This window comes from Coffea eugenioides, chromosome 2 (genome assembly GCF_003713205.1).
Source record: "Coffea eugenioides isolate CCC68of chromosome 2, Ceug_1.0, whole genome shotgun sequence".
Classification (NCBI taxonomy): domain Eukaryota; kingdom Viridiplantae; phylum Streptophyta; class Magnoliopsida; order Gentianales; family Rubiaceae; genus Coffea; species Coffea eugenioides.
In genome coordinates, this window is record NC_040036.1 from 28,617,711 (window position 1) to 28,640,862 (window position 23,152).

At 37.1% G+C, this 23,152-nt stretch overlaps 3 protein-coding genes across 3 annotated transcripts; all 3 read left to right on the forward strand.

Annotated features, from left to right (window-relative positions):
* On the forward strand, positions 1–4,141 carry LOC113761068 (NADH dehydrogenase [ubiquinone] iron-sulfur protein 8, mitochondrial). The gene is made up of 7 exons (XM_027303886.1): positions 1–212; positions 1,054–1,150; positions 2,028–2,081; positions 2,169–2,260; positions 2,773–2,886; positions 3,400–3,579; positions 3,658–4,141. Exons 1-7 carry the CDS (start codon positions 159–161, stop codon positions 3,751–3,753), a joined length of 687 nt encoding a protein of 228 aa, XP_027159687.1. The 5' UTR covers positions 1–158; the 3' UTR covers positions 3,754–4,141.
* Positions 4,142–5,265: 1,124 nt separating this feature from the next.
* Positions 5,266–13,424, forward strand: LOC113763410 (phenylalanine--tRNA ligase alpha subunit, cytoplasmic). The gene is made up of 18 exons (XM_027307214.1): positions 5,266–5,575; positions 6,247–6,369; positions 6,840–6,932; positions 7,384–7,440; positions 8,155–8,210; positions 8,339–8,431; positions 9,233–9,323; positions 9,974–10,011; positions 10,118–10,156; positions 10,814–10,890; positions 10,970–11,054; positions 11,131–11,227; positions 11,918–12,014; positions 12,371–12,442; positions 12,517–12,583; positions 12,665–12,790; positions 12,966–13,020; positions 13,104–13,424. The coding sequence occupies exons 1-18, from the start codon at positions 5,429–5,431 to the stop codon at positions 13,170–13,172; spliced, it is 1,482 nt and encodes a 493-aa protein (XP_027163015.1). The 5' UTR covers positions 5,266–5,428; the 3' UTR covers positions 13,173–13,424.
* A 2,092-nt stretch (positions 13,425–15,516) lies between these two features.
* On the forward strand, positions 15,517–21,906 carry LOC113759386 (putative pentatricopeptide repeat-containing protein At5g43820). The gene is made up of 4 exons (XM_027301957.1): positions 15,517–15,607; positions 18,955–19,121; positions 19,237–21,072; positions 21,786–21,906. Exons 1-3 carry the CDS (start codon positions 15,517–15,519, stop codon positions 20,764–20,766), a joined length of 1,788 nt encoding a protein of 595 aa, XP_027157758.1. The 3' UTR covers positions 20,767–21,072; positions 21,786–21,906.
* Positions 21,907–23,152: the final 1,246 nt, after the last annotated feature.

A 23,152-nucleotide genomic window follows, 5' to 3' on the forward strand; every position in this document is an offset into this window, starting at 1 on the left:
ACGACTTGAAATCTGAAAGACGGCAGATTCTACCCCAACAGCTAAAAGGAGCTGATTAACCATTTTGATCCTTCAGGCGTCAACCAGAAAAAGCCGAGTTGGAGTAAAAACTGAACTCCTCACTCGTCATTTGCCATTTCTTCGTCGATCAATCGGCCATGGCCTCCATCTTAGCTCGCAAATCCCTCGCCGCTTTTCGTGCTCGTCAGCTAGTGAGCTTCCCCTTCTTTTTTGTTCATATTATTCGAATACAATCTGACTGACTTTTTACTATTGATTTTTTCTAATGTTATCATTTCTGAAGTCTCTTTTACTCCGTTCATTGTTCCTAGGTATTTTTTTTCGAAACCGACATCGTAATATTGCCCCCTAACTAAAACTAGAGGTTGTTAGAGTGATCGGTTGTCATTGTTTTGGATTCACTCGTAGGAGGCTAGGGCTCCTTGTAATCGAGTCTCTGGAGGGTATTCTGTATTTCAGAGGAGGAGGAAGAAGTGATAAAAAACATGAATTGGGGATTTTTTTTTTTTTTTTTGGTTTTTCATTGTTGCACGGTTTTGTGAGCTATGTGCCCCGAGAAACCGGTTCATGAAAATCTTTTTCTTGACTTTACCTTGTCCCTGTCGCATTTACTTTCATTGTTCAAGAAAAGTATGAGAATCTCTGTGAGGTGGACTTTGCTCTGAGGTTGATTAGGGTTATGTGTGTGTGTGTGTGTGTGTGTGTTTCCTTTTAATCCCATTTGATGCTCGATTACTTTGGAATATAAGATCCCTGCTAGGGAAAGTTCTGGCAGCTTTGCTGTTTATGGTATTTAGTCATCCTTAGAAGTTCTTGTTTTTTACTGTTGTTGATTGACGGTTCAAGCTACGTTAGCATGTTGATTTGATGAAAGAGTCCATTCAGATGCCAAATTTCACTGTCTGTTATGGTTCTGAAAATGTGCGGAACACTTAATCATAGGATTTTTTTCTTTCTTATAGCCTTTTTTTGATTATTTGTTGGGAGATGTTGGATCTTAAGAGATTTGATTTTTTGGGATTGAAATGGTAGGCTGCAGCTGGGCAAGCATGGCAGGACCCCAGTCGTTTTGCTTTGGTGAACAGGTCTCGCACTTTCGCCACAAAGCACTCTTTTTCCACTGACAAAGGTATCGTCATCTCTCCTTCATCTGCTCCTTGTTACTTGTACAGCTGCTTGTAGTTGGTTGTTGCCAATAGCTGTTAATTGTGGTTTTGTGATGTGCAAGTATGATCCACATATTTCTTTACACCTATATTGTTGAGTGCGGAGTTAGTATCCTGCTAAAATAACGTGTGAGCCCGTATAGAGCAGTTTACTAGATGGTTCCACTTTGTCTTTCTGACTTGCGTAGATGAGTTAATTCAGTTAGATATTCTCCAATCAGCGGGATAACGATGCACTTGTTTTGCCATATGAAGGTGTCTTTATGCCAATATTGACATTGTTGATCAGCAGCTAGTATTTCTTAAGCTCCATAACATATGAGACTAATTTGGGCTTTCTGTGGCTTATAAGTGCATCATGGTTTTAATTAGCATGTCAAATTGACTAAGTTAAAGGGCGTATCCATGGTGACTATCACACTTTGTAATTGGGTTGACTGATTTAGGAATGAACTATTTGTGATTGTACCATTGCCTGCTCATTTTGTGTCACCGTAGATTAGCATTAAATTGCCCCGATTTTAGAAGATTAAATGCGGAAGGACTAAGCTGGTGTTTGAAGTATTTCTGTATATTTTGCCACTAATATTATTTTGAATGGACTTGAGTGGTTTGAATTCAAGCAATTGGGTGCATGTCAAGGGGTTTTTCTTCGCTGTAAAAGGATTGGAGTGTAGAGAAATCACTGGTATTAGAAAGTGAATCAATAATGGTGAAGTTGTACATACCATTCAGTTGGTGATCTGTATTGTGGCAAATTTTTATTGGTTCTTCATAAGCTAAGGCACAGACTCCAGTGTCAAATTTCTTAATTATGTCTGTTGCCTTAAATTACTGCAGATGATGAAGAAAGAGAAAAGCTTGCTAAAGAGATTTCAAAAGATTGGAATTCTGGTAAGAGCTTTTAAGATCTCTCGTTCAGTTATCTCAATTCGGTAATTCTATCCTCATCTTGTTCACTTCCTTGCTAACTGCATCCAGTATTTGAGAGGAGCATAAACACATTGTTTCTGACTGAAATGGTCCGTGGTTTGAGTTTGACGATGAAGTACTTCTTTGAGAAGAAAGTTACTGTAAGTTCTTTCCTTTTCTTTTTCTTCCTACTTTATCTGCTCTTTGTCCTCCCTTTCCTCCTCTTTAAACAAAGACTCTCCATCAACAGGCTAGAAAATTTGGTTAGTATACAAAGCAGATGAGATCTGTCTTTTGAACCTCCCCTTCACCACACCCAGAATAAAGGAGAAATGTTAAAACCAGGACATATGAATGAGTCAGCAGCTGACAAGCCCCCCTCTTCTTTGCTGGATTACTTTGTATCCATGGTTAATGACAACGGCTTTTCTGATTTCCACACCCTCTCTTTCGTGGCAGTTTTGTTTTTCCTAGAATTGGTCTAATATTTCAACCTTCTCCTTGAAGCCCTTCCTTAATGGCAAGAAAGGTTTATTATTGCTTTTACTTAAGTACTCAAATGGTACCACTTGATTCTCATGGTTTAAGGGTTTGTTTCTGGGCATGTTCTTTTGGTACTTGTATGGCCTTGAAATTGATTTGGACTGTAATTTATGACTTATTTTGTTTTCAGATCAACTATCCATTTGAGAAGGGTCCATTGAGCCCTCGTTTTCGTGGTGAACATGCTCTCCGACGTTATCCAACCGGAGAGGAACGTTGCATTGCTTGTAAACTTTGTGAAGCTGTACGTACTTCATCCTTACTGACTCTCGTATGTGTGAAAATTCTTTTGTTGTTATTATTCCCTATACTCTTATGCATTTATGTCCTTGTTAGATCAATGATCATGATGACTGTTAAACTTTTGAAAACTTAATTGGCTTACCATGACACATGTTTGTGCAGTTCTTTAGTGTAAGTCACATTAGCTAGGTCTTAGTGTGCCTGGGCTTCATGGGGATAATGCTTGTTGAGAATGCTTGTGATTTGGGTTTGTGTATGGTAGTCATTGAATTTCATTTTTGCTCGAACCTGGTGTAGAGGCTTTGAGCATTTCACATACCTGGACCTTTTGATTGCTTACATGGATGTGTGGGTATTAGTTCTCCATCACCGTAGTTTACACTGGAACCTGATCTTTTTTTTTTTTTCTTTTTCCGTTTCCAGTTCAATAGAAATGTTAAGCATCCTTGGATTTTTGTTCTTTCACGTGCCTTGCTAGTGTTTGTTTATATTATTACTCTTTCATTCGTGACAGATATGCCCAGCTCAAGCAATCACAATAGAGGCAGAAGAAAGAGAAGATGGGAGCCGTCGAACAACTAGGTATGACATTGACATGACAAAGTGCATCTATTGTGGATTTTGCCAAGAAGCTTGCCCGGTTGATGCCATTGTTGAAGGGCCCAACTTTGAGTTTGCCACTGAGACTCACGAGGTTAGTAAAAACATCTGCCATCAATAGCTGAGACAACCCCTCTGATAGAAATGGTGAATGAGATGTTCTGTTTTATAGGAACTCTTGTATGACAAGGAAAAGCTGCTTGAGAACGGAGACCGGTGGGAAACTGAGATTGCAGAAAATCTCAGGTCGGAAAGCCTTTATCGCTGAGTTGGGCTGGTCATTTTCATACGTAGTTATGTGAAAATGGATAAGTTGGTACTCATATTTTGAGGTTATGAGATAAAAGGGGGGCTTGCTTATTAATAGACAATTTTCAGTCTTTGATTGTGATATAAATTCAGTTCTCTTTTCCCCCAAACTGCTCTGTTCCTACATCTTGAAACCTAGATGGTAAGGCGTGAGAATAAACTTCAAATTGATTTTTGAATGTTGGCTTTGCTACCAAGTCTTCTCACGCAATATGCTCTTGAAGTACGCCTGTTTAGTGGTGTATTTTGAAGCCCAACTGGTATGGCTACCAAGGGTAATCAAGGAACAAATCTGTATTTGTTTGACATTACAGCTCATCAGTCAAAGCTCTACATTTTTTTTACCACATCAGTGTCTCGTGTGGTTTAGACCTCTGGACATCTATATATATTCGGCTGTCATATTATTTCCAACCACTTCCCTGGAATCAAAAGCTTTTCTAGTGCTTGTTACTCGTAAAAAATCTCAATTATGTGAACTTCTTCCCTCTTTAAGAAAAATTTCACGCTGTAGACAAACCGGGAAAAAAGGAAAGTTAAAGTTGCAGTACCCTTTCTTGTGGTTTTTCGCTTTCCGGTTGCTCTTCTGCATTTGCCAATCAAAATTTAAGCGGCTGAGGTAAAAACCACTCAAATGGGCCGAGCATAATTTTTTTTTTTACTAGAAACGTTAGATGATTTCATTGATATGTTGTAATCTATACAATTGTTGTGCAAAGGTCAAAATGACTTTACAAGTGCACCTTGGCACTAAGAGTGTAGCCACTCTTCGTCAAAAGAAATGCTTAATGCATGCATGTTAACTAAATCAACCCTTTCCTCTGTTAAGTTAGTGGACAAAACGAATGAGCATTCCGTAAACATTGAGCACAAATTTCTGATGTCCTCCAAGTGAGAGCATAATGAAGATGCTTTGTTTTGAAGTGTAAAGCTTTTAGAGATGGCGATTTGGGTTACTAGAAATGGGGCGGTCTAGGTTCAAGTGAGACTCAAGAAAAAAAAAAAAAAATCCCCATATATAAAGTCTTTTCAATCAAAAGTGCTTAATTTTTCACATTTACTACATATAGTGATGATGGAAATCGGTGCACATTGATTTACAGTTAAATTCAGACCGGTATTTATAAGATTGTGAAATTTGATTGATATTTATTGGGTTGTAAAATTTTTTAATAAGAATGTACGAGGTTCATGATTTTATAAAACAAAACATATTACTATATCAATAAGTTTGTAATAAGGATGTTTTTTTTCATATTTTCTTTTTCAAATTTTTTTTAAAAAGTATAATTTAACTATTTCCCGTTCAAATAGCTGGTTTAGAACTTTACGTGCCTTTCAGAGGTAGAGTGAAATTAAGTGAGATCTTGGGGAGCGTTGTGTAAATTATCCTATTTTGGTGGGTTGCTGAATGTAATTCACAGTGAGACGTACCAGCACAAAGCCCTGAGAAAACCTTTTTTGACTACAATATACACTGCACCAACGCTATCCCCACCTCTAGCTTGGAATACCCCTAGCCTCCGTCATTTGACGGCTTTTTGGCATTCCGATTCACGGCGCCGCTGACGACGTGGGGTTTTTACAAAGTAAACAAGTACCACAACTAAACCTAAAAGAGGAAGAAAGAAAATATGGCGGAAGAGGCCGTGCTCAGATATCTGGAGAAGAACGAAGAGATATCCGACTCCGGCGAGTTCGCGGAGGATCGAGGTTTGAGCCATGACGACATCGTCAACATTATTAAGAGCCTCAACGGATTCAGACTTGTTGATGCTCAGGTATGAATTCCCATTTTATGTTTATTATCTGTAAAAACAAATGCATGCTTGGCGCTTTTTTTTTTTTTTTTGATGGCGAAGACGCTTTTTTTTTAATTAGGTATTTAGGTCATTGGAACTTGAGATGAACGGAATTGATATTTACTCCAATTGATTGAGAATAAAGAAAGATCGAGAGACAGTTCTATCTGTTGATTGCTCAAATGATGAAGTTTAAGAGAAATGTACCTTATAAAATCAGTTTAGTTTTGGGGATTTCAATTGAGATATTCAAGCTGGCAAAATACTTTATAAAAGGCAGCTCCAATTTTTTTTTCTTTGGGTTGGCATTTTCTGACTCTTTTAGTTATCGTAGCTTGTCAATTATCACCTTTTCAGATTCCTTATCTGCTTTTGGCCTAATGTTCTGCAAAAAATTTGTGGAGCAAATTTTGTTTTTTCTTCTTGTTAATTTTGAATTACAGGAAATTGTTCTGGTTATATTGTGATGATGATCATTTTAATATGCCAAAGGTAGGTGGATTTAGGCATGTGTATCTGCCATTTTAGTTTTAAGTGCCTGAGTTGCTTGTTAAGCAGTACCTTTTTTAAGCTTGCCAAAAAATTGTCTAATTGAGGTTTATGAACTTAAATCTTAGGGATTTTACTTTAGCTGCATGCCAATTGTGCAGGATATTAAGAAGGAGAGATGGGTGCTCACGGATGAGGGAAAAAAGTATGCTGAAGCTGGATCTCCCGAAGTCCAACTCTTCTTGGCTATACCAGCGGAGGGTATTGCACGGGAAGACTTGCAGGTTGTCAAACATTATTTGATTACATATTTTGGGTGCTTTCTGCATTGGTCTTGCGCTACTGTGCTTGACATTATTCGTATTCTACAGTCCTTTTATGTTTTCTTCCCATGCATGTCTTTCTTTCTCTCTTTTTTTTATACTGATTTTACAATCAAATTCCTGCAAAACCCTATATTTTCTGTTACTTGACCTAGAGCTTATAGGTTTGGAGTTTGATCCTGCTGTATGGAGTGAATTTTGCTTTGGTGCTTTATGTCTTCAAGACATTCGTTTCTTGGTTTGACCCTTATAGGAAACAGTAACTTCAGTTGTCACTCCTATAGTATCGTTGTGAAGCAACTTCAAAGTTCTGGCACCAACAAAAACCAACCAAGCTGCAACTATGACATTCTGATCTGAATTTTGGTCCTTTTTTGGGTCTACTTAACTATGGAAGATATGCTTGTGAAATGGGATATCCGTATGTGCAGAAAAAGCTGGAGTCCTCTATTTTCAAGATCGGTTCCCAGCAGGCCATAAAGAATAAATGGATCGAGATGGGAAAGTCACAAGTTTCCAGAAAGGTAACAATTAGATTGGCATGGAACAATTGTGAATTACATGGCTGTCAATTTATTTTCAACTTTATGCTATATTTCCTGATAACAATATCACCATTGAGTCCAAGAGAAGGGCCAGTGTTAATGACCACCCCTATACTTAGGTTCTAATAGGTGTATCTGCATCTAAAAACTATTTGACATTTATTTGAAATTATTAGTTGTGGAAGTAAAAGATAAGGTCTATAGTCTGTATCGGCTTCTATTGTTGATTGTGGATCGTTATGTTTTGTCTTATTCAATGTACTGCAGGTTCAGCATGTTGGGGATAAAGTTAAATTTTTACTTTTACGGATCCAAAATGCACTAGTAAAAATTATTAAATGTGGAAGTAAAAGATAAGATCTATAGTCTCTGTCAGCTTCTGTTGTTGATTGCGAACCCTTATGTTTTTGTCTTATTCAACACTTTGCAGGTTCAGCAAGTTGAGGATAAAATTAAAATTTTACTTCTACAGATCCAAAATGGAGAGGTATTTAGTATTTTCAATAGTTTTAGATTGGTATTTCGTGCATTTAATAGTTTTTGGATTTTCTGTTCCTCCTCCCTTGGTGAATTAGTTGCTTCCATTTTCATTTGCCATTTACCTATCCAAATAGTGCTTTAAGCTGCAAGAACAGGATTTGTTCTAGCCTATCTTAGTAAAATTACATTGGTTTGAACTATTAGTTCTTGTGTAAGTTGACAACATACCGTCAAATGATTAACAATGTACTGTATAGTCATGGTGTTAATATTCAACATTTTGTTGCCTTTAATTACTAGATTTTTCATTTAAAACTTGAAACAAAAGAAGAAAGAAGTAGCTTGCTATCTTAGGGTGAATTGTTTTTACTTGTGTTAGCATTCAGCTTTTCTTTAACAAATCACATTGATTATGTAGCCAAATTGTGGATCTGTTAACTACAAGTGGGTGATGCAATTCAACATTGTTCTAAACAAGTTATCACAAGGTAGCATGTCAATTTAAGTGGGTTTATTTAGGACTGAGCTTTTTTCTTTTCTGGACATGACCCCTTAGTCTAATTAAACCATTGAATTAGGTTTATTGCTGTCTAAGTAAGGTTGCTCTATAACAAATTATGATGTATCAGAAAATAAATACTATTTGTTGACTACTATAATTTGGACTTCACTGCCGATTAGGTACTAATCTTTTATGCTGCAAATGGTATTGTAATTGCAGGCAGTAAGTTCGGAGGATATTGACGCTCTTAAAAGAAGAAAGCTTATTACTCAACAGTAATGTCTTAAGCAATTCGTATTCATTTATTTATTTACGTTGGAGATATTAAGTTGCTTATTCTGTGTGACCCACCTTTAGGATGTATATTACCTTTTTTTGAGATGTTTTACTTTTTTTTTTATAGAATATGGAAAGGTTACTCAGTCAGAAAGGGTCCCAAATATGCTCCGAAAAGGAAAAAAGCTGCCACTGATCTTACACGAGAGAATATACAGAGGTAATTAAATGCTTATCTGTTTTTTGTCAAAATGACTGCTGTGAGTCATCGTTAAGAATGCAAAGATTTCTCTTCATGCTAGTTGAGATGGATGACTGTGTAAATTTTTGGTAATACTTCATGCTGTTTCTCATTTGTGAGCTATACAATAAAATGGCTTTTTTTGTGAATTTACTTTTATCAACTTGTGTGCGTATTGGCTGGAATGTCTTAAATGTTCCTACTTAAGTAAATTTGATAGCTTTCAATTGCTCACATGTGCTTCAGAGAGCAAATAATTTTCATACTTGTAGATGAGTATCTAATTTGGTTTGGTGTCTTACTATAGAATGAAAATGAGTTTGGATTGTTGATTTGCTGGATGGGAACCTGAATTTGCCTACATATGTGTACTTTAGTAGGCTTTTCTTGCTATGATATGCTTTTGAAGGAAACTGTATGCAGACTTTCAATTTTTACATTTGCAAAATAAATAACTAGGAAAGTGAGCAATTTGGGCTTGGCTGGTATAAAATTGTACCATATACTTGTTGAGAATTTCTTTAATGTCAACTACCTTTGATAGCTAATTGTACAAAATTTTTGGTTTTTGTTTGCACAATATGTCCGTTATCACAGAGATATGTGTCTCTGTGATATCTTCAATCCATGAGCAAGGATGTGTATTGTCATATCGTTTTATTGCTTTATCATGATTGGGAGGTTAAGGATACATGAATTAGTTTATCAACATGAGATATTATCGGGATTAGCATGCTTTTATGGCTGGCGGGTTCTCATATTCTTATTTTATCCTTGAAGGGGCGACTGGAAGGAATTGGAGTTTAAAGAGTACAACTTCAGTGCTAAAGGTCAACCACTTGAAGGTGGTCATCTACATCCGTTGCTCAAGGCAGGAATCCCTTGTTTCTGTCTGTCTCGCTAGCTTTTCATTATTTTGCTTGCCGGTTTTTCTCTTTCGCTTATGTTCATTAGTTTCCCTGAAGTTGAAGCATGAGGAGTTATGCATTGCAAACTAAAGTTGGTTCTGGTTTTGGTTTTGCTTATCCTAGAAAAGTTGGCTGGGCCTTTGAAGTTGAGGTGATTGAATAGCTTGTTTAGACCCTTTATTCATACCGTTTATGAAGTCTCTGCCTTTTACTAGGATGCAGAAAAAATTCTTCTCCTTGTGAGCATATTTCTAAGTGAAGAATTTACTGAATATTAGGCACAGAGATACTCGTGAGGTGTACCTTACTAAAATGCATGAGACATTCCTTGCCACTGAGTAACTACTTGTGTAATTTCTGGTTGTTTCTTTGACGACTGAGTTTATGTTTCATTACTCAAGGATCCCTGTGGTCTCTTATTATAGGATAACCTACTGTATGCTGGTGTTGCAGTTGGGCTGAATATTAATTTCATAAATGACTAACTCTGACGTTAGGCACAAAACTAGCACTTGCAGTGATTAGCCATCAATAATCAACTTCAACAGTCATTTATAAGGTAGCATTGTTCTGTGCGCTTACTAATCGGCTGTTGTTTTTACATTTGCTATAGGTACGGCGTCAAGTACAGATGATTTTTCTTCAGATGGGGTATGACCTGGTCATTTTGTTGATGTTGCATTCGTGCTATATATTTGCCTTCATCAGAAGAGTTTTTTTATGGCCTGCACCTTCGTTATTGCTTTGCTTTGTGCAGATTTGAGGAGATGCCAACAAATAATTTTGTGGAAAGCAGGTAGATTATCAAATGCATGCTTACTCCTCAGCTAAAGAAAGCCTTCTCAAGGTTTTGACAAAATTTTTAGTTTAGTAGCTAGAGGAAAGTGATGAAAATAAAGAATGTTTGAGACACTAAAACCTGCAGCTGCTATTTTCACATTTAAACTGTGATTCACCCCTCCTTATTATGAGGCATATGAAGCCATTTCTACTGAAGAGCTTCTCTTATATTGCTCAATGAATTTAAATGAATACAAGTAAATTTACTATAGCTCTCCGAGGCCCATTGTTCTCAATTATGAAGTGTGAGGTGATTGGGGAGTTTCTTCTCAGCTTTTGGGTTAGCAGTGGGTGGTAGACACACTTCTCATGAGTTGTCACCAGGAGTGTAGCAAGTAAATGTTGAAGACTGGTTTTGAAAATGGAACAGGGAGATGATTCCTTTTGTAATTATTATGGCCTTTAATTATGAGGAGATTTGTCGGTAAATAGATACTTCCTTTAATATGCAATTGGGTGTCAGCAAAGCTGGAGATTGCTCTGCTTAATAAAAAATGGTGCCACAGTTTTTCTTCTTTCTATATTAACTGATGGAGGAGCTTTTCAAGTAATAGAAATAATAGTATTTTTGTTATTGAATCTTAGTTGACAAAAATTCTTTCCAATGTTGCAGCTTTTGGAATTTTGATGCGCTTTTCCAGCCACAGCAACATCCTGCGCGTGATTCACATGATACATTCTTCTTGAAAGGTTGGTTTGGTTTTAATCTTAGGATGTTTATCGTCCGTTCTGATTTTCTCTAATAAATGCATGCTCATAAAATTTACAGAACCTTCTACTACAAAGACACTGCCTGAAGATTATGTGGACCGGGTCAAGGAAGTTCATGAAAATGGTGGTTATGGGTCTCGAGGGTATGCTAGTAAAAGTTACTTGTAATACCATTCTATATTCAGCACTGAATGCATCTAAGTAGAGCTATCTTTGTAGGTATGGATATGAGTGGAAAAGGGAGGAAGCAAATAAGAATCTTCTCAGGACTCATACAACTGCTGTTTCTTCGCGGATGCTGTACTTGCTTGCACAGGTTTTATTTTTTTTTCCCATCTTGAAAGTTCCCAGCTCCTTTTTATCTATTTCCAAAAATGTTGTATATGCTCATGTAAGTTTGTATGTGAAGGTCTGTGCTTTAGGGGTTGTTTAATAAATGGGTATGAGGTGTAGGAACCGGTTTCGGAGTTATACATGTTATCGACTGCTATAGGAATCATTCAATTGGAATGAATGTTTTAGACCTTACCACCTATTGTTCCCCACTCAAAACTTGGGTTTAAAATTAATGAGCTCTTTAACAGAATGATACCCATTCGACTTGCAAACCAAACCCCATACTCAGTAGTGGGGTCTATGATTCCAATTCCGATTTCAATACCAAAATTTGACCCAATAACCTCCATAGTTATCTCCAGTGTAATAATGAGTGCAGATTGAGATATGCTTAGAGTTGGTTGTGAGTTTGTTTAGTGCGAAGTGATTCTTTTCTTGGAAATACTTGTGTAATTAGTGCATTATAAAATCTCTGCCTCTCTTTCTCTCTCTCTTCCCCCCCCCCTCTCTGTGTGTGTGTGTGTATTTGTCTGTGTTAGGATAGAGCAGGTGTGAGAGTGGGTTGACTTGCCTGCATATTTTATGATTGTTTTGTCTGTAATGGCTTCTGCATTTTTCATATAGTGGACAGCCAGTGAAATATCATCTAAGGAACTATGATTGTATGCAGAAACCTTTCGCTCCCAAGAAGTACTATTCAATAGATCGTGTTTTTCGAAATGAAGCTGTTGATAGGACTCATCTTGCTGAGTTTCACCAAATAGAAGGTATTCATGTTTCTTAATAGCACGTGGATCTTAGGTTTCTTTACTTCCTCAGGTGCAATTTTCCTTGTGTCATGACTCTGAAGGTAATTTTTTGCCCCCTAACAGAAGGGGGGGGGGGTGTTTAATAAGTGGGAAGGGGGAAGGGGGGATTTGAAACGAGGACCTCTAATTTCTGGTGCCTCTACCTTAGCCACTAGAAGATTGATGACAAATCGGGGGAATTATAATAATATAAAATTCTTTCAGATAAAAATGTTGTTCTTGGTCTTGAAGTAATTAATATCTGCTATTGATGAGTACTATGGAAAGATTTTACATGCCTGTATCATCATTGTTTTTTTGGTTTGTGGTTGCAGGTGTTATGTGTGATAGGGGACTTGCCCTTAGTGATCTGATTGGAGTTCTTCATGAATTCTTCTCTCGTTTGGGTAATAGTATCATAAGATTTATGCTATGCTTACTGTGTAATTCTTGTGGAATAACTATTGTCCCCTATTCACAGGCATGTCCAAGCTCCGTTTCAAACCTGCATATAATCCATACACGGAACCCAGCATGGAAATTTTCAGGTAGTAATCACCACTTTGTTTGTAAAGGTTTGAGGCATGTCCAATAGTAGTAAATATTCTGATGGTACTTTACTTGGTCAGTTATCATGAAGGCTTCAAAAAATGGGTGGAAGTAGGAAATTCTGGTATGTTCAGACCTGAGATGCTGCAACCTATGGGGCTTCCTGAAGATGTTCAAGTTATTGCCTGGGGCCTTTCTCTGGAAAGGTAAACAGATTTATTTAATTGTGACCACATTAACCTGCATACTTACATGTGCCGTATATAATTGTGCTCATTCAAGCGAGTGCAAGTCTTTAGATTCTGTCAATGTGTCTCTTCAGGGTGGTTGATAATTATCTGCCTTTTTCTTTTTCCTTTATTATTATTATTTTTTCATTAGGCCTACCATGATCCTCTATGGAATTGATAATATCAGAGATCTCTTTGGCCACAAGGTACAACTTCTTCATTCTATGATAAGGACTGAATTAAGGTCTGTTCGGTACACAGGCATAGACTTCATTTTGGGTTTTTGCAGGTGGATCTTGGACTCATTAAGAGAAACCCAGTATGCCGCCTTGGTCTCCAGTATATGGACTCGGCTTAGCTTTATCTGCTGTTCATTCTTTTTAACATTTTAACTGATAACTGTCATCAAGGAGAGCATCAAAGAGGAAGTTCTTTGTCGAAAATATAGTATATCGTCTTGAGGTTGAGGCTATAGATGAAACTGATTGATAGATGCAATTCCAAAGCATCTGTATTAAGGGCCTTGGGAGACCCTAAGCATTCTTTTTTGACAATGGGTTTGTTTGTTGTTTCTTTGCTCAATGGATTGATTTATACTTGTTGCACAATATTATCGGGCTTGAGAAATCTGTACGGCTTAAGACTAAACGTCCAGAAAATCCAGCAGCTTTGGGTTAGCTTCGAATTGACTTTGTTGAAGGGTTTGCTTCTTGAAATTTTACTAGGGAGTTTCTGGAGAAATTGGGCTAGCAAAAGAATGAACCTAAAATTTGATTTGTTAAAGACTTTTGAGAGCGAAATTGGAAAACTAACACGTGAAAATTTTCAACCCATGATCTTGTATTTGCTTTGATCTTTAGCAGCATTTTAAACAGCATCTTCAAGTTACGCAGAGGAAAATTTATTGTAGCCTTGTGCTTCATTCAGTCATCATGTCAAACCTAGATTAGTGCACAAACTTATCCGGGAACAGGAATGGTGCATGAGTAGGTGTGATTTTGAAAAAAATGAGACATGATGGAGACCTCTCTCTCTTCTTGTGGTTTCTTGAATGCGATATAAGATTTAGCTTTCTAAACTCCGGTTTGGTTTTCATGCATGTGAAATAAGAGTAGCGTGTTTTCAAACTGAAGAGGGCTACTGAAATTCTGTATTGTAAATCTTGAGAAGAAGGAATAGTCTCTCTCTACGGCTGTTCTTCATGTTTCAAAGGTCGTAGTAACATCATGTCCAGATCCACAGTTTACAAGTAACTCAATCTCTTTCCTGTGGTGAATCTACTTGGCTCAGGTTACTTGGTTGCTCTTGGCAAAGGTCTTTAGACAACAACCCAAGCAGAGTGAATTGAAAGATCAGAACCCTGCTTGAACGTTGTAATTTTAAGAATACACGCACAAGAATGCAGTGGTTAAGCATATAATCCAGGCAACCTAGCTGAGACTTCATAGTATGTCAAAGACGGAAATTCTACCATTGGAGTTATCAAGAAAATTGTTGAAGTAGACAGCCATTTAATTTTTCAATTGCAAGTACCCCATAAAAGGGCATGTTTTTACTTTCAGTCTCATTTTCTTGGACAAGCGAATGTTCTGGATAGCAAGTATCACGTCTCAACCTGCTGCTGCATGTTAGAAGAAAAACAGGTTCTGTTGAAGCTAGCTATGGAAATACAATCAACTGAATCAGTGGCAGATTTAAGGTGGGGGCAACGGGGGCACAAGCTCCACTGCCCCCCTTAAATTCCTATAGTACGGATAGAATTTTAGTATAATTTCAAGTGTGCCTCCAGAGTTTTCTTATGAATGAAGTGAAAAAATTACGTGGTCCTCTAAATTGGTTCATGAACTAATATTATAAAAGGATATGCAGGTCATAAAATTCCATTTGAAATAAGTTAAAAAAAGACTTTTCATTTCAACTTGTTGGTGAATATTTTTTTGTTTAAAAAACTAAAAAAAGAGTAGGTAAAAAATTTTAGTATTGCTCCGCTGAGAAAAATTTTAAGTGTTGCTCCACCGAGACTTTTTTCTGGCTCCGCCTCGAGACGAAATTTTACTTATGGGATGGACACAAAGCATCACATTACCCATTAACTATTGCATGGACTTGGAGCACCTGGTTACCAGTTAGCCACCGGGTCTTCAATTGTCATTTAAGTGAATGAGGAAGGTCTCGCCAGAATCACAAATTCTAGACCTACGCCTATTTGATCATTTTAGACATTTAGGTCTCAAAAAGGAGATCCAGACCAAGAAAGGAGAGCAAAACAATTAAAAGATTAAAAGTTCACATATGATCAAGACTGAAAATTTACTTTTATTCTCCAACGTAGGATGCATAAGCATTATCAAGGATTCTACACTACATATTTTATGGCTCTTGGCAACTGATGGTTAATTTGAGGCAGAAGATGGCAACTGGATATCCCGTTGGTACTAAGGTGCAGGGTGATTATTAGGTGTTTAACCATCTCAAGTTCACTGTTTTGATTCACAAGTACGAGAAGAATAACGTGGCTGGTGTGACTCGGGCTGGAGACGGGGCTGAATTGATCACCACCAATGACAAGAATCTAACCACAGATTCTCCTGATTTTGAAGTCGTACCCTGCAGCGTTCAGCACGATCCTAAGCTGCTCAAGAATCTAACCACGTACTCTAAAGTACCCTTCGCCAATTCAATGCGAACCGGACAAAGTAAGCATGCCTGTGAAGGAAGCTCAGCCGTTTACTTTCAGCTATGAGGTCTCTTTCGTCGAGATGGGATGCATATCCGAAGATGGAAGATGCAAAGGTTCATTGGCATCCACTCATCAATTTTGCAAAGTTCGGGTGAGCTTTTATCAAGGGATCTCTAAGCAAAGCAATGTCATCCTATCATGAATATTCGTGATAATAACTTGAGTAATGAGATAATAAGCTCTTGCAGCAAGTATAGGCGAGGCACCCAGAAATCCAATAATGTTGTTTCGATGGCAACTTTCCTGTCCTTAATCTGGCCCTTAAAAACATTCCACCATGACGTGCCACACAGAAGAACTTGTCTTGGCTAAAATCATTAGCAAAATTCCCTGAGCTCTGACACGCTGAAATGTTTTCACACCCAGAAGTCTATGCATGCCCTTGAGTTCGACAGTCCATGGTTCAAAGTCACAGTCGCGGCCCGGAACGTTCCACATCGGTCTCGACATATCGGTCGCGGTCTCGGTGAGACGCAAATTTTAAAGTATTTAATATTCTAAAAATTGTTAATAATATAAAAAAGTATGCTAAATAAAAATAATTAAAAAATAGCAAAAGAAGCGGCCAAGTCAATCCGTCACGGTGTGACTCGGCTGATTTCTCGTCTTGACTCGGGATAACTTGGTGTGACTCGGCCGAGTCAATCCGTCGCGGTGACGACTCGACCGATTTCTCGGCGAGTCAAGTACTTCGGTATCGTTTCGTCACGGTATCGTATCGGTAGGGGCCGAGACTTCGAACCATGTTCGACACTGAACCGCAGTACGTGCGCATTCTATAACTAAGATAGATATCAACTTAATTACCAGTCTCGATACATTCTTGTTCGTCCATGAAACTCTCGAGTCGAGTGTATCTCCTCTCATTCTGGGAGACTCCAGAATCGATTTCCACCTGCCACATGAAAAGCCCAATACGCAGTCCCCTGAGCTAGCTTGTTCCAGAAGAAGCATGATGATATTCTCTCCTCCTCAACCCAGCTCGTTTTCTTCTTTCTTGAATTTTTCATGATTTCCTTTACTTTCCTTTCTTCTTTCGGGTTGAACGTCTCTGCCATATATGACACCTTTGGAGAATCTCAAATTGCAGCATTTGCTAATTAATGTAGATGGCTATGAAGAAGGGAAATTTTCATACTGCCCCCCCGCCCATCACGTCTGGTTTCATCTAATTGCACCTCTACTAAATAAGGGCGCGAGAGCTCTAGTTATAGGAAAATTACATCCATTTTCACTGACACTTGCATCATCATGACTTTTAAAATTGATTCAGTTACATCAACTCTCGTCCTTATTAATTTTAAGAAGCAAGAAAATTAGCTTGATTTTGTCTAATTCGTAAACAATTGGAAGGTTGTGCAACCATTCTCAAAGGGTTGAATTCTTGAAAAGTAACCAAAAAAAAAAAAAAAACAATTGGGACAGGGAGAGTATGTAATGGCAAAACAGCATACATAAGCAATTGATTCAGCAACGGATTTGCTTTAGTTCTTTGATCTACTAGCCGCATTTGCCACATGAAAAGTGATTTGTATCTAGCAAGTTAATTGCATATCAATTAGCATCCATGCAGTTTCAAAATTCTCTCTTATCTCCCTTGTCATATTGACAAGACAAAATTTCTCTATCATGGATAGTAAATTGATGTTATTACCCTTCTAGAAATCCTTAATTGATTAACTAAAATTTGCACAAAAAAAAAAAGAATTTGGAAAAAAATTAGGATGATAATTAACAAAACTACCATTTATGATTGTGACCTTATTTTTTAATTCTATAGCAATAAAAGGCAAGCAACTTTTGATACTATTATTATTATCGAACATACTAGAAGCAAATCAAATGGACATTGGAAGCAAATTGGGATTTCTTTCGTTTTCGAATCCTAATTGTCACCTTCCTATTATAATCAATAATATCGATTATTTATATTAAATGATATTGGCGAATTATAAGAAGAGTGCCTATTAATATTAGAACTTGTTATGATTTGCCACAATATTAAAGTTTATTCTACTCTTAATTGCTGCTCTAATATTTATATCAAGGATAATAAAAGGGAACAAATGGAAGTAAATTATTATCTCTCCTCATCTACTTTTTTATAATTTAAAAATCTATAATTTAACCCTTCATAGATTGTAAGTTTTCGAAATAGTGATGGAAATCGTCACATCTAATATTGACAAGCAAAATATCAATATTTCCCCTACAAATAAACGGGTTAAATACAAAAACTTCTCGTGTGGTTTAGTAAGTGTTTAATTTATCTTCTATGGTTAAAAAATGTACACAAGTTAACCACTTATGATTTATAAGTTCTTGAAATTAACACTAATAAAATTTTTACAAAGTTTGGATTGATATTTCAAATCTCTAGTTCTGCCACCTCCTAGATAACATGAAGAAAATATTCCTAAAGACATAGGAAACATGTTTTGTATTTTTTCCTTCACTATAACACAAAATAGATAATAAAATCACCATAAACCAACTAACAATATTCAATTATAAAATGTAAAATTTTTATCTCCTTTTCCAATTCACACACCCCCCCGGCGTAATGAACAAGCAAAAATAATGGGGTCGGTCCAATTTAATGTAAATTCTCCATTATCATCCTTAATCTTGAAATGGAATCTCTCACTTATATTTTTTTCCTTCATATTGTTCAGGTCCATCCTCCATCCTAATGGAACCATGTCTAGTTTTTTCTTACTGCATAATTGTTGTAGAGATAGATAAAGATTATCACTTTCGTGAGTGAGAGATGAGGGATGAGATTAGGGCTGCAAACGAATCGAGCCGCTCGCGAGCCGCTCGCAAGTGGCTCGAGTCAGCTCGAGTCAAACTCGAGCTCGAACTCGAGCTCAGAATATTAAGCTCGTTAGCTCGCGAGCCGGCTCGCGAGCTTGAGTATATATATATTTTTTTTATTTTTATTTTTATTTAATAATAAAATTACGTATATTATATTTTTTTATTTTTTATTTTTTATTTTCATAGTAAAATTACGTATATATCCTTAATATTTTCTTCTTTATTAAGAAAAAAATATTATTTTATTTATTTTTTAAAAAATAAAATAATTATTTTTTATTTTTTTCGAGCTCGAGTTCGAGTTCGAGCTCGACTCGAGCTCGGTTCGACTTGATTCGAGTCGAGCTCGAGCTTGAAAATTGCCGGCTCGTCGAGCTCGAATTTGGTAAAATTTAGTCGAGACTCGACTCGATTAGCTCAAAACTCGACTCGACTCGACTCGTTTGCAGCCCTAGATGAGATGGATGGTCCAGCCGCATCCCCAGGGAAGTGGGAGAAGATTATAACCTTTACTTTTGTACCATATATAATTTATTCGTCATATTTTATCCGGGATTTTTTTTTTTTGTCCCTTACACAGAAATCAATCTAAATGTGCAATCCATTTTGCCAAGATTCCAAAGTCGAAGCACCACAAAACTAAGCCCGGGTCGGGCAGAATCAACACCGCCCCTACCCCTCCTCCTCCTCCTCCTCCACCTCCACGCCGTCAATGCTTCTCACGAGATTCAGCTCCCTCACCCGCAGGTACACTCATCAATCTCTACCTGTCTTCACTACATCGTCTCCGCTCTCTCTAACTCTTTTTTCAACCCTCGATTCTCCCTTTAAGTGTACTAACGACCCAGAGAATCAATCGCAGCAAAAACATCCTCATATCGACGAAGCCCATATACTGAATCAACTCTCAGACATCCTGCCAATCCGTCACAGCCCTGTAATTCGAAAACCAAATTCCTCCTCTGATAAGGGAATAGAAACCCGGGCAGTTGATGGATTTTTGCCTCCCGAAGATAAATTTCGTGGGATTTTTCTCCAGAAAATTCTTGGTAAAAATGCAATTGAAACGGCATTAACTAATGTTGGGATTGAAATTACCCCTGATATACTTGATAAAGTAGTGAATAGAGGCAATTTAGGGGGCGAAGCCATGGTTATGTTTTTCAATTGGGCAGTGGAACAACCAAGAATGACTAGAGATGTGGATAGTTATCATGTGATTATTAAAGCATTAGGTAGGAGAAAATGTTTTGAGTTTGTGGTGGATATGTTGTTTGATATGAGAAAAAGAGGAACAAATCCCAACTGCGATACCCTTTTTATAGTTATGGATAGTTTTATCCGGGCTCGGCGGGTTTCTAAAGCCGTCAAAATGCTTGATGATTTAGAAGATTTTGGATTAAAATGCGATACTGAGACGTTTAACGTTCTTCTGAAATGTTTAATTCGACGATCACATGTAGGAACTGCAAGTTCATTAGTCAATAAGATGAGAGGGAAGATTCGCTTTAATAGTGTGACCTATAATTCGGTGATCAGTGGGTGGTCGAGATTTGGCATAGTTAGTGAAGTTGAGAGGAGCTTGGAGGCAATGGTGGAAGATGGATTGAATCCGGATAGCTTGACTTACAGTTACATTCTTGAAGGCTTAGGGAGAGCTGGTCAAATTGATGGTGCTGTAAAGATTTTTAGGGAGTTGGAGGAGGGGGGTTGCGTTCTTAATGTTGAGGTTTATAATGCAATGATATCTAACTTTGTAGTTACTGATAATTTGGATGAGGGATTTAAATATTACGAGATGATGTTGAGAGGTGATTATGAGCCTAACTTGGATACTTATGTCAGATTAATATCTGCTTGTTTAAAAGCTCGGAGAGTAGCAGATGCAATTGAATTGTTTGATGAAATGTTGGGCCGTGGGATCATTCCTTCAATGGGTACTGTTACTTCTTTTATCGAGCCCTTGTGTGGCTATGGCCCTCCTCATGCTGCTCTTATGATTTATAAAAAGGCAAGGAAAGTTGGATGTAGAATATCATTAAGTTGCTATAAGCTTTTGCTTGTGCGACTTTCTAAATTTGGCAAGTGTAATACCCTGATGAGTATTTGGAATGATATGCAAGAAAGTGGTCATTCTTCTGATATGCAAGCTTACGAGTGTATCATTAATGCATTTTGCAACATAGGGCAGCTTGAAAATGCTGTTGCAGTCATGGAGGAGTCTTTGCATAGAGGATTTTGCCCCAGCAGACTTATTTGCAGTAAATTGAACAACAAACTCTTAGGTTTAAATAAAACAGAGGTGGCCTACAAGCTGTTTTTGAAGATAAAAGTAGCTCGTGGAAATGAAAAAGCACGGATATGTTGGCGTGCTAAAGGATGGCATTTCTAGATGTTCCTGTCCATTAGCTTGTGATTGCAGTTGCTGGGAATTCTTCTTCAGATATCATACTATGAAGGATAAGAATGAGACACTTTTCAGTGGAAAGCTCGATAATAGTTTGTCATTGATTCTTCTTAAGGGTTGTTCTGGTGCTTGAGAAGTGGACTCAAATATACTCCAAGTCTCACTCGCAGCTGTACGTCATCTCTCAAGGTCAATATACAGCTCTCATGTTTTGCTTGCTGAACTGTTGAATTTGTTGAAGAAGAAATTGATGATTGGCAGGCTATTACTGAATCTTTCAGATAGCAACTGGTACCTACAAATCTCTTCTCTCTCTCTTTCTGTTATTAATACATATGATGATACACAATGATATGTTTTGTGTATATATTTGTTTATGCGCACGGCCACGTGCAAATTTTGTATTTGGTTTTTCACTTGTCTTTAGCATTGTGCAAACCTGAAGCATACCTGAACTTGGGCTGCTGCATATATTTGTTACTATTTTTTTAGCTCATAGATCTGTAATTACACCATTTTATTTTTGTAAGCTCCATTGAAGCAGTGAGAATTTCATTCTGCAAGAAATAGTAACATTACCTTGAGAATCAAATCTCTAATAATCATTTGGTAGTTTAGTGTTTATTTTAGAGATGCTGTCTAGGACTGCTAACATGGATAGGTAATTAAATTGCACAAACTTCAGGAGACGGATCCTTTTCTAAATTTTTGTTACTTTTGAGATGTGTCTTATTGGTATTTGATAAAAAATTGCATAATATTGATGACCTGCGTGTTTGCCTGTTTATAATCAAAGGCAGAGAAATTTACTAGGTAATCTTTTGTATCGTTGCTAAATTATTTGCACTGATATACATGTTGCAATGGGATTCTCATTCTACTGGCCCTAAAACCAGATCTAAGCAAAATGGAGAAAAGGCACATTATGCTAATGTAACACGAATATCAAAATTGACATTTTCTCTATTCTCAGTAGCTATCTTCACTGGCTTGATTGTTTGTAGGTTTTGCTCAATGCTTCTGGGATGTAGTGCAGAGTTCTGATGAAAAGTCCATGAAAAGTAAATCCAGGCAAAGATTATACATTATGTGACAAATCATGCATGCATTTGAATGACTGCCACAGGCAAGTTGTTATTTTGCTCTTGGAATTAGTCTGATCTTCACTGTTTTAACTTATTTGTTGAACCATATGGAGATTTATTAGTCCATGTTCATTCTAATCCTGTGAGGCAGAGTTGGATGTATTCAATGAGACTAACAAATGATTTTGTGCAGATAGCAAGGGAATCTGGTCATCAAGTTAGAGATGTAACTGCAAATGTTGAAAGAGTTCAATGCCTTGTCGAGATCTGGGCAAGATGAAGGCACTTCAAAACCCAAATGGCGAAATGAGTTCTTTAAGTGAAATATGAATGCATGGTGACTAGGAAATTTAGTCAATCTGAGAAGGCGAAGCAGGGTGATGATTTTTTGGCAAAACCTGCTGAAGCAGATGGTCTCTGAAGAATTTAATGTGTATGCTTGGAGGTGGGATGTATAATGTCATGGCATAATCGTACTATTTTGATGATCAAATATAAGTCTTCTTTACATAACTCTGTAAGGTTGGTTGATGAAAATAGACTGGATTATCAAGCATCTGGTAGTTGCTGTTTTCTGCTGTAGTTTTTGATGCCATGGAGGCTGATTCATAGGTTCATAGTATGTTGCAGTAACATCGATAAATCGTCCTGTACAGTTCCTGTTTGCAACATCTTTTCAAGGTAAAAGATAATATAGCAATAATTCTTCTTCCTGTTTTCTTTGAGCTTTTTTTGGTTTTTCTTTTCCTGGGGTCTCATCTCAATTATTCATTATACTTCCTTGCAGTATCTACAAACCAGAAAAGTGATGTCAACCCTTTTTCTCTAAATTTGGCCCTTTTTAATCGATCGATGGCATGATGCAGTATTCTATTTGAAGACAATTCATTAGCTCATGAGCTAGTTTTCTATGGACGTGTACTCCCCTTGGGAGACAAACAAAAATAAGAAAATAAAAGAGACGTTTTTCTTCTGCAAATGATAAATTTCACTTTCTGCTTTAGTTTCATTGGAGTTTATGCCTGGTCAAACCATATTGGATTAATCTTAGGAGTATTCAAGAAGGTTACACAGAAAATGTTTAGCAGGATTTTGATAATATGGTAAAAAAAATTATCTTTTGATGCATGTGGCTTGGACTTGCCAGTAGGACTAAAATCATATTAGGGATAATTTAAGAGACCTCCCCTGAGGTTTGTAACAATTTCATTGAACTCCCTTGAGGTTTTTAATACTACACTTACCTCTGTTGATGATAAACAATGATTATAATAACCTTCATAATT